General features: G+C 42.7%; 1 protein-coding gene across 2 annotated transcripts in view; it reads left to right on the top strand.

Annotated features, from left to right (window-relative positions):
* Window positions 1-9566, top strand: part of LOC120985868 (lamin-L(III)-like) — a 60956-nt gene extending 51390 nt beyond the window's left edge. The window contains exons 9-12 of one of the 2 annotated variants that reach the window (XM_040414066.1): window positions 4962-5081; window positions 7073-7168; window positions 7291-7351; window positions 8931-9566. In XM_040414066.1, coding sequence (XP_040270000.1) covers window positions 4962-5081; window positions 7073-7168; window positions 7291-7329 — 255 coding nt within the window. In that variant the 3' untranslated portion in view covers window positions 7330-7351; window positions 8931-9566. The remainder of the gene's footprint in view (window positions 1-4961; window positions 5082-7072; window positions 7169-7290; window positions 7352-8930) is intronic. The other variant, XM_040414067.1, reaches the window with a different exon arrangement.
* The last annotated feature ends 3688 nt before the right edge of the window (window positions 9567-13254 follow it).

The following is a 13254-nucleotide window of genomic DNA, read 5'->3' as shown; positions in this document are numbered from 1 at the left end:
CCTGGTGGCAAGCCCACCACTAGTCCATCACTAAGAGGATGACACCTCCTAAAACAGGAGGATAGCCTGGCAATGCATAGGCAAACATGGGTGGGACTAAATACAATCAACATAACCTCTTGAATGAAGTTTTAAGCATCAACGTGTTTTGGGCACTCTTACAAGTGGATTCCCAGATTTGCTTCCATTTCTCATTGGATTTAGAGATCTAGGACAACTGGGTTTGATAGGAAGTATGCACCAGGTTTCAGTAAATTTGTGTAATAAGGCCTCTAGCGTGTGGGTAGCGCAGGCAATATGTTCTGAATGAGGACAGTGTTAGAGGAGTAGTTGTGTTCTTAAAGCGGGTAGGTGCATCAGCGTATTCTACCATTGACACGAAGGCCTCCTGCACACGACCGTATGGCTTTTTCAGTGTTTTGCGGTCCGTTTTTCATTTCCGTTGTGTTTCCGTTTCCCATGGACTTGAATGGAGCCACGGAACATGATTTGCGGGCAATAACAGGACATTTTCTATCTTTAAAAGGAACGGAAATACGGAAACGGAATGCATAGGGAGTACATTCCGTTTTTTTTTGCGGAACCATTGAAATGAATGGTTCCGTATACGGACCGTAGACTGAATGCAAAAAACGGCCAGTAAAGGGGGGAAAAAAATGGTCGTGTGCAGGAGGCCTTAAAGTGGTCATTAGTAGTAATTGTATCAAATGATACTACTACTGTTTAGGTATAGAAAGAGTATCCAGAGAATAAATCTATACTGTGTAGTACTCTAAGTCTTACTATGGTTTTAAAAAAAGAAACTAAAAAATGAACATCTGGAGTGCTTTACAGTGGATGACTGCAAATGATAGACCTACCTTTCACAGATGGGTATTTGCCCCTTTTTTCAAATATGAATAATAATATTTGTCTGCTTTTAAAATGAAGACTAAGGCAGCTTAGTCTCATTTATTTGAATGGGCCTGGGCTGTAATACCAAGCACAGACACTATACAGTGTATGGCGCTATGCTTGGTGTGCGTTGAGGCCACAGCGCTTGACCCTTTTTCAGCTGATTGGTGAGGTTGGCAGTAGTTGGAGCCCCACTGGATCTGATATTGGTGACCTATCCTGAGGCTAGGTCATCAGTATTGTTCTCCCAGAAAACCCTTTTGATGCACTTGCAAAGGTTGGTGCGGGACACCTTTCGAATTGTGTATTATACATATCTCGCCCTCTACATATGCACACCTTGATGTATGACTTTGAGATCCTAAACATTTTATTTAGTGATTTACTTAGGTAAGATCAACCCACCTTTGGGAGTGAAATCTTTCCATGGCCTTTATTAGCCACAGAAGTTGACTATAATCCTTATGTCTCATGCACACGACTATTTTTTTTCTGCATCCAATCTGCAATTTTTTTGGTATTGGATTCCGTCTCATTCATTTCAATGGGGCTGCAAAAAATACGGACAGCACAACGCGTGCTGTTCAGATCCATATGTACGTCACACAAAAAAACAAGAACATGTCCTATTGTCTGTTTTGCGGACGAGAATAGGCATTTTAGCAGTGTGGCCGGCAGCGATTGCGGGATGCACCCGACCAGTATCTGTATTTTGCGGACTACAAAAAACATACATTCGTGTGCATAAGGCCTTAAAGAGGACCTGTCCCCATCTCCTGACAAGTCTGTTGTAGTAACTACTTGCCTTCTCCATGTAACAACAACTCTGGGGCATCTGTTCTTATTGCTGTGTTATGCCATTTCTTTGTTATTTCTACTAGAAGTTGTGTATAAATTGTCAGCAGCTTGCAGTATAGGTACAGATAGGTGCAGTGGCGTAGCGTGGATTGTTCCCCATAGACCCCCAGTAGTTATAAAGCCCACCATAATGCCCCCCTGTAGTAATAATTCTCTTAACCACTTCCCATCCGGGCCATTTGCCCCCTTCCTGACCAGGCCAAATTTTGCAAAACTGACATATCTCACTTTTTATGTGGTAATAACTTTGGAACGCCTTTATTTATCCAAGTCATTCAGAGATTGTTTTCTCGTGACACATTGTACTTCATGATAGTCATAAATTTGAGTCAAAATATTTCACCTTTATTTATGAAAAAATCCCAAATTTACCCAAAAATTTGAAAAATTCTCAATTTTCTAAATTTCAATTTCTCTGCTTTTAAAACAGAAAGTGATACCTCATAAAATATTTATTATTTAACATTCCCCGTATGTCTACTTTATGTTGGCATCATTTTGGAAATGTCATTTTATTTTTTTAGGACGTTAGAAGGCTTAGAAGTTTAGAAGCAATTCTTCAAATTTATAAGAAAATTGCCAAAACCCACTTTATAAGGACCAGTTCAGGTCTGAAGTCACTTTGTGGGGCCTACATAGTGGATACCCCCATAAATGACCCCATTGTAGAAACTACACCCCTCAAGGTATTCAAAACCGATTTTACAAACTTTGTTAACCCTTTAGGCGTTCCACAAGAATTAAAGGAAAATGGAGATAAAATTTTTAAATTTCACTTTTTTGGCAGATTTTCCATTTTAATCAATTTTTTTCTTTAACACATCGATGGTTAACAGCCAAACAAAACAATATTTATTACCCAGATTCTGCGGTTTACAGAAACACCCCACATGTGGTCATAAACTGCTGTATGGGCACACGGCAGGGCGCAGAAGAAAAGGAACTCCACATGGTTTTTAGATGCCATGTCCCATTTGAAGCCCCCTGATGCACCCTTACAGTAGAAACTCCCAAGAAGTGACCCCATTTTGGAAACTAGGGGATAAGGTGCCGAGGGGTTAGGTCATGTGATATTTTTATAGAGCTGGTTTTTACGGACGCGGCAATACCAAATATGTCTATTTTATTTTATTTTTTCTATTTTTAATTTTTTTTTTTTTATTCCTAACTTGGGAACTTTTTTTTTTTTACATGTGAAACTTTTTTTTATTTTTTCAACCCTTTATTTTTTTTCTTTTTTTTTACACTTTTCGTCCTCCATAAGGTCATACAAGACCTCTGGGGGACATTTGCTTCAATTTTTCTTTTTTTTTCCACAGTTGATTTCTCCTGTAACTGGGGCTGACATAGTAGCCCCAGTTACAGGACAAATGCACCCCTATAGAGGCTGTACAGCAGCAATCCAGCGCTGTACAGCCTCACAGCAGGGCTGATCGAGGTCTCTGAGAGACCTCACACAGCTCCTGCACACTCCGGTCACGGCGGTCACATGACCGCCGGGCCGGAACAGGAAGCGCACAGCGCTTCCTGCTCTGCAGACACAGCGCTCGGTGAGCGCTGTGTCTGCAGCGATCGTGAAGGCAGGGACACCTGGGAACTGTCCCTGCCTTGTCTTAGGGTTACCCTGCTGTCACTGACAGCGGGCAACCCGATCAGCAGCTGCACGATTAGCGTGCAGCTGCTATTTCTGACAGGACGTTTTAAAACGTGCTGTCAGAAATAGACGTCCACCCATAGGACGTTTATAGTCTATGGGCGGACGTGAGGCGGTTAATAATGTAACAGTACAAAAAATGCCCTCTTATAATGCCCCAGTTGAGCGAATATCCCCATAGTGCCCCCATAATGTGCCAGTATAAAATGCCCCATATATAGTGCCCCAGTAGATGCCTTTAGTGTCCCCCATAATTTGCAAGTATAAAATACTCCTCTCCCCCTTCCCCATACTACCTACCATAATGTTTCCCAGTTTAAAATGCCCCTATACAGAGCCCCCCATATAAAATACCCCTTCTTTGTGGCCTCAGTAGATGCCCCCTTAGTGCCCCCCATTCATGTGCCAGTAACAAGTATTGTACCATATAAAAAAATAAACACTTATACTCCATCAGGAAGGCAGCGATGCAGGCCTGTGTCGCACGCTGTACGGCTCAGGCGGTGGCGCCTTCACCAGCCTCTGATAGGCTGCAGGCCTTGCAGCCTATCGGAGCAACGGGGAAGGGAGACTCCTCACCCCTGCCCCACAGCATCCATCTGTATCGCAGTCCTGAGGACAGCGATACAGATGACTATGGAGATGAGCGCTTCCACAATGGAAGCGCTCATCTCCCTGTGCCCTGCCGCCGCCCCCCACTTGTTACCAGGGCCACGCCGCCTGGGGTGATCACCTCACTTTGCCTAATTGGCGGTGCGGCCCTGCTGGCGCCGCCTGAAATTTGGCACCCGGGGTGTCCCTGCACAGTCAGCAGCACTGATTGGACAGTCAGACACACCCGCTACTGGGAACACCCAGCTGTACCTTTACTGCAGTCTGCTGGCAATATATTTGTAAGCTTCTAGCAGGAATAATACAAGAACAGCACAACATGGAGTCATAAGAACAGATGCTCCAGAATTCTTATTACATGGGAAATGCAATTGGTTACTAAAACTGACATGTCAGGAGAGGTTAGAGCTCCTCTTTAACAGAACTTTAATAAAAATATGGCAGCTTTATTGATCCTGATGGAGAACTCTATTCAATGATTGGTCAGGCTCTAAGCACATAGATGTTAAAGCGATAGTTTTACCTATGGTTAATGGCGGTTATCTCATTAGGGTTCATGCATAGAAACTTAAGGAGGCTACGTACATTAGATGGCTTTTTCAGCTGTTCCCCCTATCTTCTCCATACGTGTGCGCACACTTGGCATGCAGAAACTCAACATGCCCAATCATGCTTTCTCTCTACGTCTGCCATTGGCAGAAAGTCTGAATGCAGCCATAATCATTCGATGATCGTCAGGTTTGGCTGTCGTTGATCTATTGTATTGCCTGCCTTGGATATAAATACAATTTGATTGGTTGTTTTGGGCCCCACTGACACAGGTTTTCGTGCATGAGGACCACACTCCAATAACTTGTGTTGAACTCTGTAGTACAGAAGATGAATGACTTTTTCAGTATTTCACATGTACTGTGCGCTGTCTGATGATCTGTGTTTCTGACAGATATGGGCAGCTGGTCCTGGAGCGATTCACAACCCTCCTTCAGATTTTGTGTGGAAAGCTCAAAAATCTTGGGGAACAGGGGACGATATGAAAGTTACACTACTAGACTCCACTGGTGAGGTGAGGATTTTCTGACCAGACGTTAATTATCCACCTCTTTCTATGTTTTACAGTAAAAATTTTCATTTGATACCTGCATCATATATTCTTACTTACACAGGCCGTCCGATGAGAGCAGTCACTTGTTCACTTTTTTATTCTGTTAGATGGGGAAGAAGGGCTTTGGCTGTCATTGGCAGAGAGTTTTGTCTGTCTCTTTAATCGTGACCACGTTAGGGCTCATGCAGACGACCGTTGTTGTTTTGCGGTCCGTTTTTCACGGATCCATTCAGTATTTGATTTTTATTTTTTTTCCCCTATGATTTAAGTCCTCTTCCGTTCAGTTATTGCACAAAACATATCTCTATGGTGTCTGGATTTGATCCGTTTTTTGCGGATCGTATACAGAAACAGTAACTTATTATTCACCAAGCACATGAGCAATATGGGCTGGGCATAGCATTTCTACAGTATGGATCTGCAAAATACGGATGTGTTCTGTATTTTTTGCGGACCCATTGACTTGAATGGGGCCTCGGACGGTGATTTGCAGACAATAATAGGACATGTGCTACTTTTTTGCGGAACGACCTTTCTGAAACGGAATGCACACAGAGTAACTTCTGTATTTTCTATAGCCCCATTGAAGTGAATGGTTCCGCATACGGTCCGCAAAAAAAAGGAATGGAAGCGGAAAGAAGATACGTTCGTGTGCATGAGCCCTTTAGAGAGAGTCACTGTTATTTTTCCGTTCTTCTGATCCATCAGAAGAACCGAAAAATAAAGATGAAAAAAATGGATCCAGTGCATCAGTAAGGCTACTTTCACATATGCGTTTTGGCATTTCGATTTCGAGTGGATCTCAAAACCAGGCCAAAACGGTTCTGTTTTGTCCCCATTTATTCTGAAAGGAAAGAGATCCATTCAGGATGCCTTCCGTTCCGTCAGCATTCCGTTTTGTAACCAGACTCAAAACCGCTGCAAGCTGGGGATTTGTGTCCGGTCAAACAACCGGATCCGTCACCAAAAACAATGTAAGTCAATGGTGACGGATCCTAAAAAACATATCCAGTTTGTTCCATCATAACAGAAAGGATGCATACTGATGTGTGATCAAAACGGATCTTTGCCAGATCTCAAAACCTGAAACCAAAACGCATGTGTGAAAGTAACCTTATGCACATTTGGCATCTGTTTGAGCCATTTCCGTCTGAGGTCCCTTTTTTTTTTTTTAAACGGAAAGAAGTCCTGCATGCGTTTTTTTTTTCCTTTATTTTTCTGTTATGGAAAAATACGGTGATGTGAACTCTCCCTTTTGTTGTTGCTAGAAATGAGCAAATTTCATGTTATGTAGTTCGTTCACGCGTCATTTGGTAGTAAAACCAGAATTGCATTATGGATTCCGTTACCACAGACCATAACGCAATTCTATGACTGAATGCATAACGGAATGCCTTTTAGAGGCATTCCGTTATTCATTCCATCATAATATAAGTCTATGGGGTGCAAAACGGATCCGTCCCGTTTCCGTTATGCAGGAGAGGACTCCTCTAAAGGCATTCTGTCATAGAATTGCGTTATGGTCCGTGGTAACGGAATCCATAACGCAATTCACCTTTTACCAACAAACGAAGTGTGAACGAATTTCAAAATATGAAATTCGCTCATCTCTAGTTGTGGCCAGCAATGCATTTTATTTTTTTTAAGACACAAATCGGTGACAATGAATTGACAATTGGTCTTTTTAGGAAGTGGACCAAGGGTCATCTAAAGATTGCAGCGGCCATATTTTTGGAATTTGATTCCTGCTGGGAAGTTATAAACGATTCACTTAGTCCTCTCCACCTAGCAAAAGTGGGTTTTCCTACGATGGACATTTAATTGAATAGGATACATGTAGATAGATGATGCATGTCCATTGCAGTACAACCCCTTTAAATGTGCACCCTATACCAGTAAGGTTGGACAGGATATACTGGAAATGTATTCTTAGATGCTACAATTGTGTTTAGGAATTTGCTGAACGGACGGTCTTTAGAGTGAGAAGAGACGAAGGGGAAACTGATGAGGAATTTCTTGACGAGGAATTGGCTGAGTTTCGTTCTAAGGTAATGTGTACTTTCCTTCCCCCCCCCCTCCCCCCCTATTAGTGTGTCTGAGTGAACACAAAAATTTGACCCTTTGTTTCTCCCCCCCCCCCATATTTTGCACATTTTCAATGGCAATTCAGCCCAAAAGAAAGAAAAAGAAATGCTGCTTAGTGTCATGATGCAGCAGGCAGGTGTCTGCAGGTGAGGCCACTCGTGTGGATCATCATGTGCATGCTGCCCCCTAGTGCGAATAACAAGCATGGCTTTAATCTAAACCTACTGGGCCCTTCTAGAATGTACAAGAAAAGCCTACATTCTTCAAAGTTACATGATTATCACTTTGCAATTCGTGTCTTATTTATTATCCCATGATGCCATACGCTGTAGTTTTATGTAAGTCATTGGTTCATAACCATGCACAGCTAATACAATTAAAGGGGGGTTTCCCGAGGTTATCGGTATTGATGGCCTTTCCTCAGGGTAGGTCGTCATTATCAGATCGGTGGGCGTCTGAATTCCAGCACCCCCACAATCGGCTGCTTGAGGAGACAGCGCCGTTCCAGTGAGTGCTGCCTTCTTATCCTAGGCCTGTGATGTTCATCGGTCACGTGCCCTAGGAGCAGCTCAGTCCCATTCAAGTGAATGGGGCTCAGCTGCAGTACTAAGCACAGATGGTCTCCAACGGACGGCATTGTGTTTTGGTAAGCTGCGAGATGAAGTACGGTACATTGCCGGCTGTGGAGGTGCCGATATAATATTGATGACCTATCCTGAGAATAGACCATCAATGTTAAACACATGTACAGCCCTTTTAATGGGGAATCATACTTGTTTTATTATATTTCAAAAAGTCTGCAGCCTAGCCTTACCAGTTGTACAACAGGCTTTCTGGCAAAAGACACCTTTGACTTCTCTGTAAATATAGCCCTAAGGTGAGCTTAAACCATAGGCACTGCTGCATACATTCAGCACATAGCATAATTATTTATTTTTAATGCTCAAGTTACAGGCAGCAAATAATGATACTAGTTTAAGAAATTCTTCCAAATTATCACTGATTGTGCAGGGATGAGAATGCTAATCTTAGGATAAGATGCATGTTCAGCTATTGTAATCCGCTGCGGCCTGCGTGGAGGTGCCAGCTGCCCAGTCTTTTTGGCTAGAAATGGTGACACGTTTATTTGCAGTCAAGCCTCAATTCGCCAAATACAAATTCCATCACTTTTGGCCCATACAGTTGGCTATTATTGTAAGTTCACATCCAGTTTATCCACGTGTTTTCCCAGATAGACCAAAGAATATATAGTGCGCACATATGCATTCGTATCTGCCTGTCCAACCACTTCTGGAAAACATGAAGTACCATAATGCCATAGTATGGGGGAGATTTATCAGTTCCCTGTACCTGGCCTTAAATAGTTCCAAACACATGCGTTTGCGACTTTTTACATGTGGCTATTTTGAAAATACTTTTAAGCGCCATTTTACGCCACTCTCCCCGCCTCGTCATAAATTAGACGCATCCTCCAGCAGGGTGTGGGATATCAGGACTGGCAAAGAGAGAATATTTTGTGACATGTACGTGACATGATATCTTTGGCATTGCCACCGGCCTGTGTATAGTGGTTGTATAATTCACTTTCTGTTATAAAGGCCATAGGGAACAGTAGGACCAGGTTTACAGAGCGCACAGTTCCATATAATAGTCTAAACCTCACGTGTCTCTGTGTTGTAAATGCATGTTTTAGTTTTAACATCTTTGCCTCTTCTGCTTTTTCAGTCCCACAAGACCGTGGATCCCAGCTGTTCTGTCATGTAATGCCAAAGCAGAATCAGATACTCTCCTGCGAACGCCACCCTTTCCATTCCGTTTCGTCCACCTTTCCCAAGGAGTTCTTTTTTCCCTTTTAGGATAGAATAGGGAAGATTTTGTTGCTGTTAGACCTGTAGGGAAGTTGTTCATTTCCGTGCAGACCTCTGAAGGGGTGCACTGTAGAGCACAGAGTTGCAATAACACTAATTTCTATGTTGTGGGCACTTTAAATGTAATTTGTAAGAAATGCTATGTTTTTTTTTTTTTTTCCTGATATTACAGATTTTTCTACAGTTCTGAAAAGAGTTGCACATGGGTGTCTGACGTTCACTTGTTCATAGCAGGCAGCTATACGTTAAGTATTTCTGTACCTGAGAGCAGAAGCGGTGTTTTACAGTCTATTGCCTTGTTGGCGTGGTTCCCAGCACTGTCTGTGGCAGTGCTGCCTGCAATGACTGCAGTTTGTTTACTAGCCATTTAAACCACTTTGTGCCCATAGCGGAACAAAAGAGGATAAAAAAAAATTAAGAAAAAGAAGAAAAATCTGCGTAAAGCCCCAAAGACACGACCATATCCATTTTGCACCATACACTAAATACTGATGTGGTCCATGTTGCATCCGCATTGTTTGCGGACCTATTGACTTCAATGGATCCGCAGTCCTCATTTTGCAGACATGTTCTATCCTTCTGCGGAATGAACATACGGATGCGGAAAGCGCGTAGATCCTCTGTGTACTTTCTGCATCCGTACGTCTGTTCTGCAAAGAAAAAGACTGTCCGCAAGATGTGGACCACAGAACCATTGAGAATGAGGCCGCAAATAAAATGCGGATGGAACACACCGCATTCATATTTTGCACAAATAACATATGGCCACGTGCCGGAGGCCTTCCTATTCTGAAGACAGACTTTATTTTCTGATCTACATTGAACATATATTAAAAATGATCTCTTGTTAGTTTTGCACTGCAGACAATGATTGCACTGAAATGATTGTTGCTGAAACCATTTTTTTAATTTCATTTTGATAATTTTACTGAAGCCAGTTCCGTTATGTTATACGTAGTGTTGTGTGGTCTTCATTTCACCTTGTCGCATCCATTATTTGTTCTTAGCTTGATAAGTAGAAGGGAACCGTAATATGGAATGCAGGAGACATTTCCAAGAATATGGGATATCTCAGTCTAGTTAATGCCTTCCCCGGGCAGAATGTGAAGTGCCTGTATTGATAGCTGGCAGTATACCATTGTGCCACACGTGAGCCGTGAAAACCTGAACAGAATGTTCAGTGCACAATTTCTCGCAGTCAAGGAGCTCTGAATGGGCTAATGATCTTGGTTGATTTTCTTTCATATGTAGCACAAGAAGGGTTAAAAAGAACCTTCCACTTTCCTGATATGTCTGCTTTAGATAATTCATGTATTTGGAGCATCTTTTCTTAAAACTTTGCGATCCTATTATTCCTCCTGAAATTGTATGAGTAAATTGACAACTGGGTGTTAACATTTCCCTTGTCAATAAGGTGCCCCCACCATAGTCTGACACTGCCAGCACAGATTCGGCAGCGTCCGAGTGTAGGGCAGGGATCGGCAACCTCCGGCGCGCCAGATGTTATGAAACTACAACTCCCAGAATGTTCCATAAACCTCTTTGGGAGTTGTGAGAACAGCCAAGCATGTTTGTAGTTTCACAGCAGATGGAGTGCCGAAGGTTGCTGATCCCTGGTGTAAGGACTGGTATTCTTGACAGAGAATGGTAACACCCAGTTTATATATACATTTCCAGACGGAATAATAATGCAGGGTTCTACGAAAAGATGCTCTAGCATTATTTCACAGAAAATGCAAGTGTTTATTAAAGCAAACCTATCAGGTGAGCGGACGGGTCCTCTTGAATGACTTTTTTTTTTCTTCTCATTAATATGTTTTTTCTCAGATCTTTTCATGTTCTGTAAATGATTAAGTCTCATCTGTAAAGATGCTTAAAGGAGAGGTCAGTTCCAAGAGTTAGGACTTGTCCCATTCCCCTAACAGGATAGGTGGTAAATTGCCTGGGGTATGACTGCCATGGACCACCAATGCTCACAAGAATGAGAGCCCTCTGTGTGAATGGAACAGAGGCATGCACGCCTGACCACCGCTCAGTTCACTTCGGTGGGATCAATGAAGATAGCAGAGCACCCCCCATAGAAGTGAATGGAGCAACGGGGTCCCAGTGGTTGTATCCCCCTATGAGCATATAATTATCACTTATCCTGTGGATAGGTGATAAATGTTGTTAGCAGCAAAACCCAGGTAGGGTGCTGATAGAAAAGCTGGGAGTATACATAGCCCAGCCCTTTTGTGTTTGCTGACACGGCTCTCTTCTACTGTCGTCACTCCGGCTGGTGGGTGATTCTTGCTGTGATGTAGAGAAGCTGAAGGAATCAGCCGCTACTAGAAGGAAGCTGGTAGAAACTGTTTTAAGATGTTATTTGCAGTTATGTTATAGTGTTCTATTTATTGTATATAACTTCTAGTTTTTCAGATAAAAGGTTAATAAAATATTTTGCCGGTTCACGTGTGGTCTATTAATTTATTCTCTGAGCATGTAATAAGGATGTGTAACGTGTGGTAAATACTAACCTGCACCATACACACGTGGCCATATGGACCATGGAGACCCTTCTCTACTTGGAAGAGCTGGTTCAGCAGGACTGAGAGCGAGATAATTAATTATTTTCGGACTATTTCATGTCTCCTGCTGGGTCATTTTACATTTCATCAACAGCCCTCTTCATATGGTCCAAGATAATATTGTTTAAATAACGTCAAGATGACTATACATTGTATGCATCCTGGATGGATAATTTTTTTATTTTTATTTTAAAGTTAGGGACTCTCAAAAATATGAGGACCCTTGATGTGGGTTGCGAGCTTACATAATTCACATGCATAAAAGGTTTATAAAAATGCATGTGAAATATCAACTAATCTCTCAATGTCACTATAAAATAAATCATCTTTCCAAATTGATGTACATAACACTACTGTGTATCTTACTAGTAATAAAATAAAACAGTCAAATTGTGGATTTTTTTTTTTTTGGTTTACTGGAAAAATATGAACACAAAATAGTCATATTTGACATATATATTGTTTTCATGGTTATTATTTAACTTAAATCAGTTACAAATTGTAGTAACGTGAGGGTGTGGGGGTGTTAACATCTGATTGAGAGGGCTGGTAACTGCCCTGAGAAGAGGGGGCAAAGTGCTCTGGTGGAGCAGCCTGAGCTGCGGAGGGAGAAGGTTGAGGATATGCTGCCTCTGCACTGTATAGGTGGCCATATTGTTGGGGAATGGTTGCCGAGGAGGAGGGTAGTGGGGAGCCCTGATAGGAATCTGCGAAGGAGGCCTTGGTGGTGGCCCATAGATGGTCCCAATTTTCAAGCGCTATAAACACTTCTGTAGGATCCTTCGGCGGAGTGGCTGCCTCAATAACTATCCCAAAGGCTCCTTGGGTCCGCAGATAAAGATCCTCTGGAACTTTCTTTAAAAGGGTTCCAAGACTGCGCCCATACAACTCATAATGGTCCTCCTGCCAGACTCTGGACAAGTAGTCCAGTACCTGAGTATTGACCTCCACTTCAGCTGTGGGCATCGACAGTTTCCGACGTGCCCCCAGCTGACGTGAAGGTGCAGACTCTGCAGGAGGGATGTGGGGCGTGAAGCTGGTGGATGGTCCGACTTCAGCCATCTGTTCTGTGTCCAGGGATGGGGGATTCTCTTCCTCAGCAGCAGAAGAATGCTGCTCGGCAGCCTGCTCAGTCTCTTCCTCCAGGTTGTCTTCCGTCCTTCAATAGAGAAAACATTATTAAAATACATGTATTTAAAGGGAACCTGTCAGCAACTTTATGCTGCCCATAATCATGGTACAGACTGGTGAGTTGATTACAGCGGAAGAAGTGTCCAAAGGATTTTTTTTTGCAGAAAAGCCACATCACAATCATTGTAGACTGGGGCTGGAAAATAGTCACGATCACATGAGAAGTCATGGTTACGCCAAAATTCTGGCTCTCCCTGACCACCTGCTGATTGACAGTCTGCCAATCAGCAGATTGGTCGGGGAGATTAGGAAAAACCATGACTATTCTCAGGTAGATTTGACTCTTTCAAGGCCTGTGCTTCAATGATTCTGATCCTGGTTCTCAGAACCAACTTACTTTTAGGTCATAAGTGACAGGCCACTGAAATCAGCATTTGTGTCACGAATTTATGCTGCCCTCAGGGAGGTTAGCATAAACTTGAT

This window comes from Bufo bufo, chromosome 1, assembly GCF_905171765.1.
Source record: "Bufo bufo chromosome 1, aBufBuf1.1, whole genome shotgun sequence".
Classification (NCBI taxonomy): domain Eukaryota; kingdom Metazoa; phylum Chordata; class Amphibia; order Anura; family Bufonidae; genus Bufo; species Bufo bufo.
This window is presented reverse-complemented; position numbering and strand designations above follow the sequence as displayed.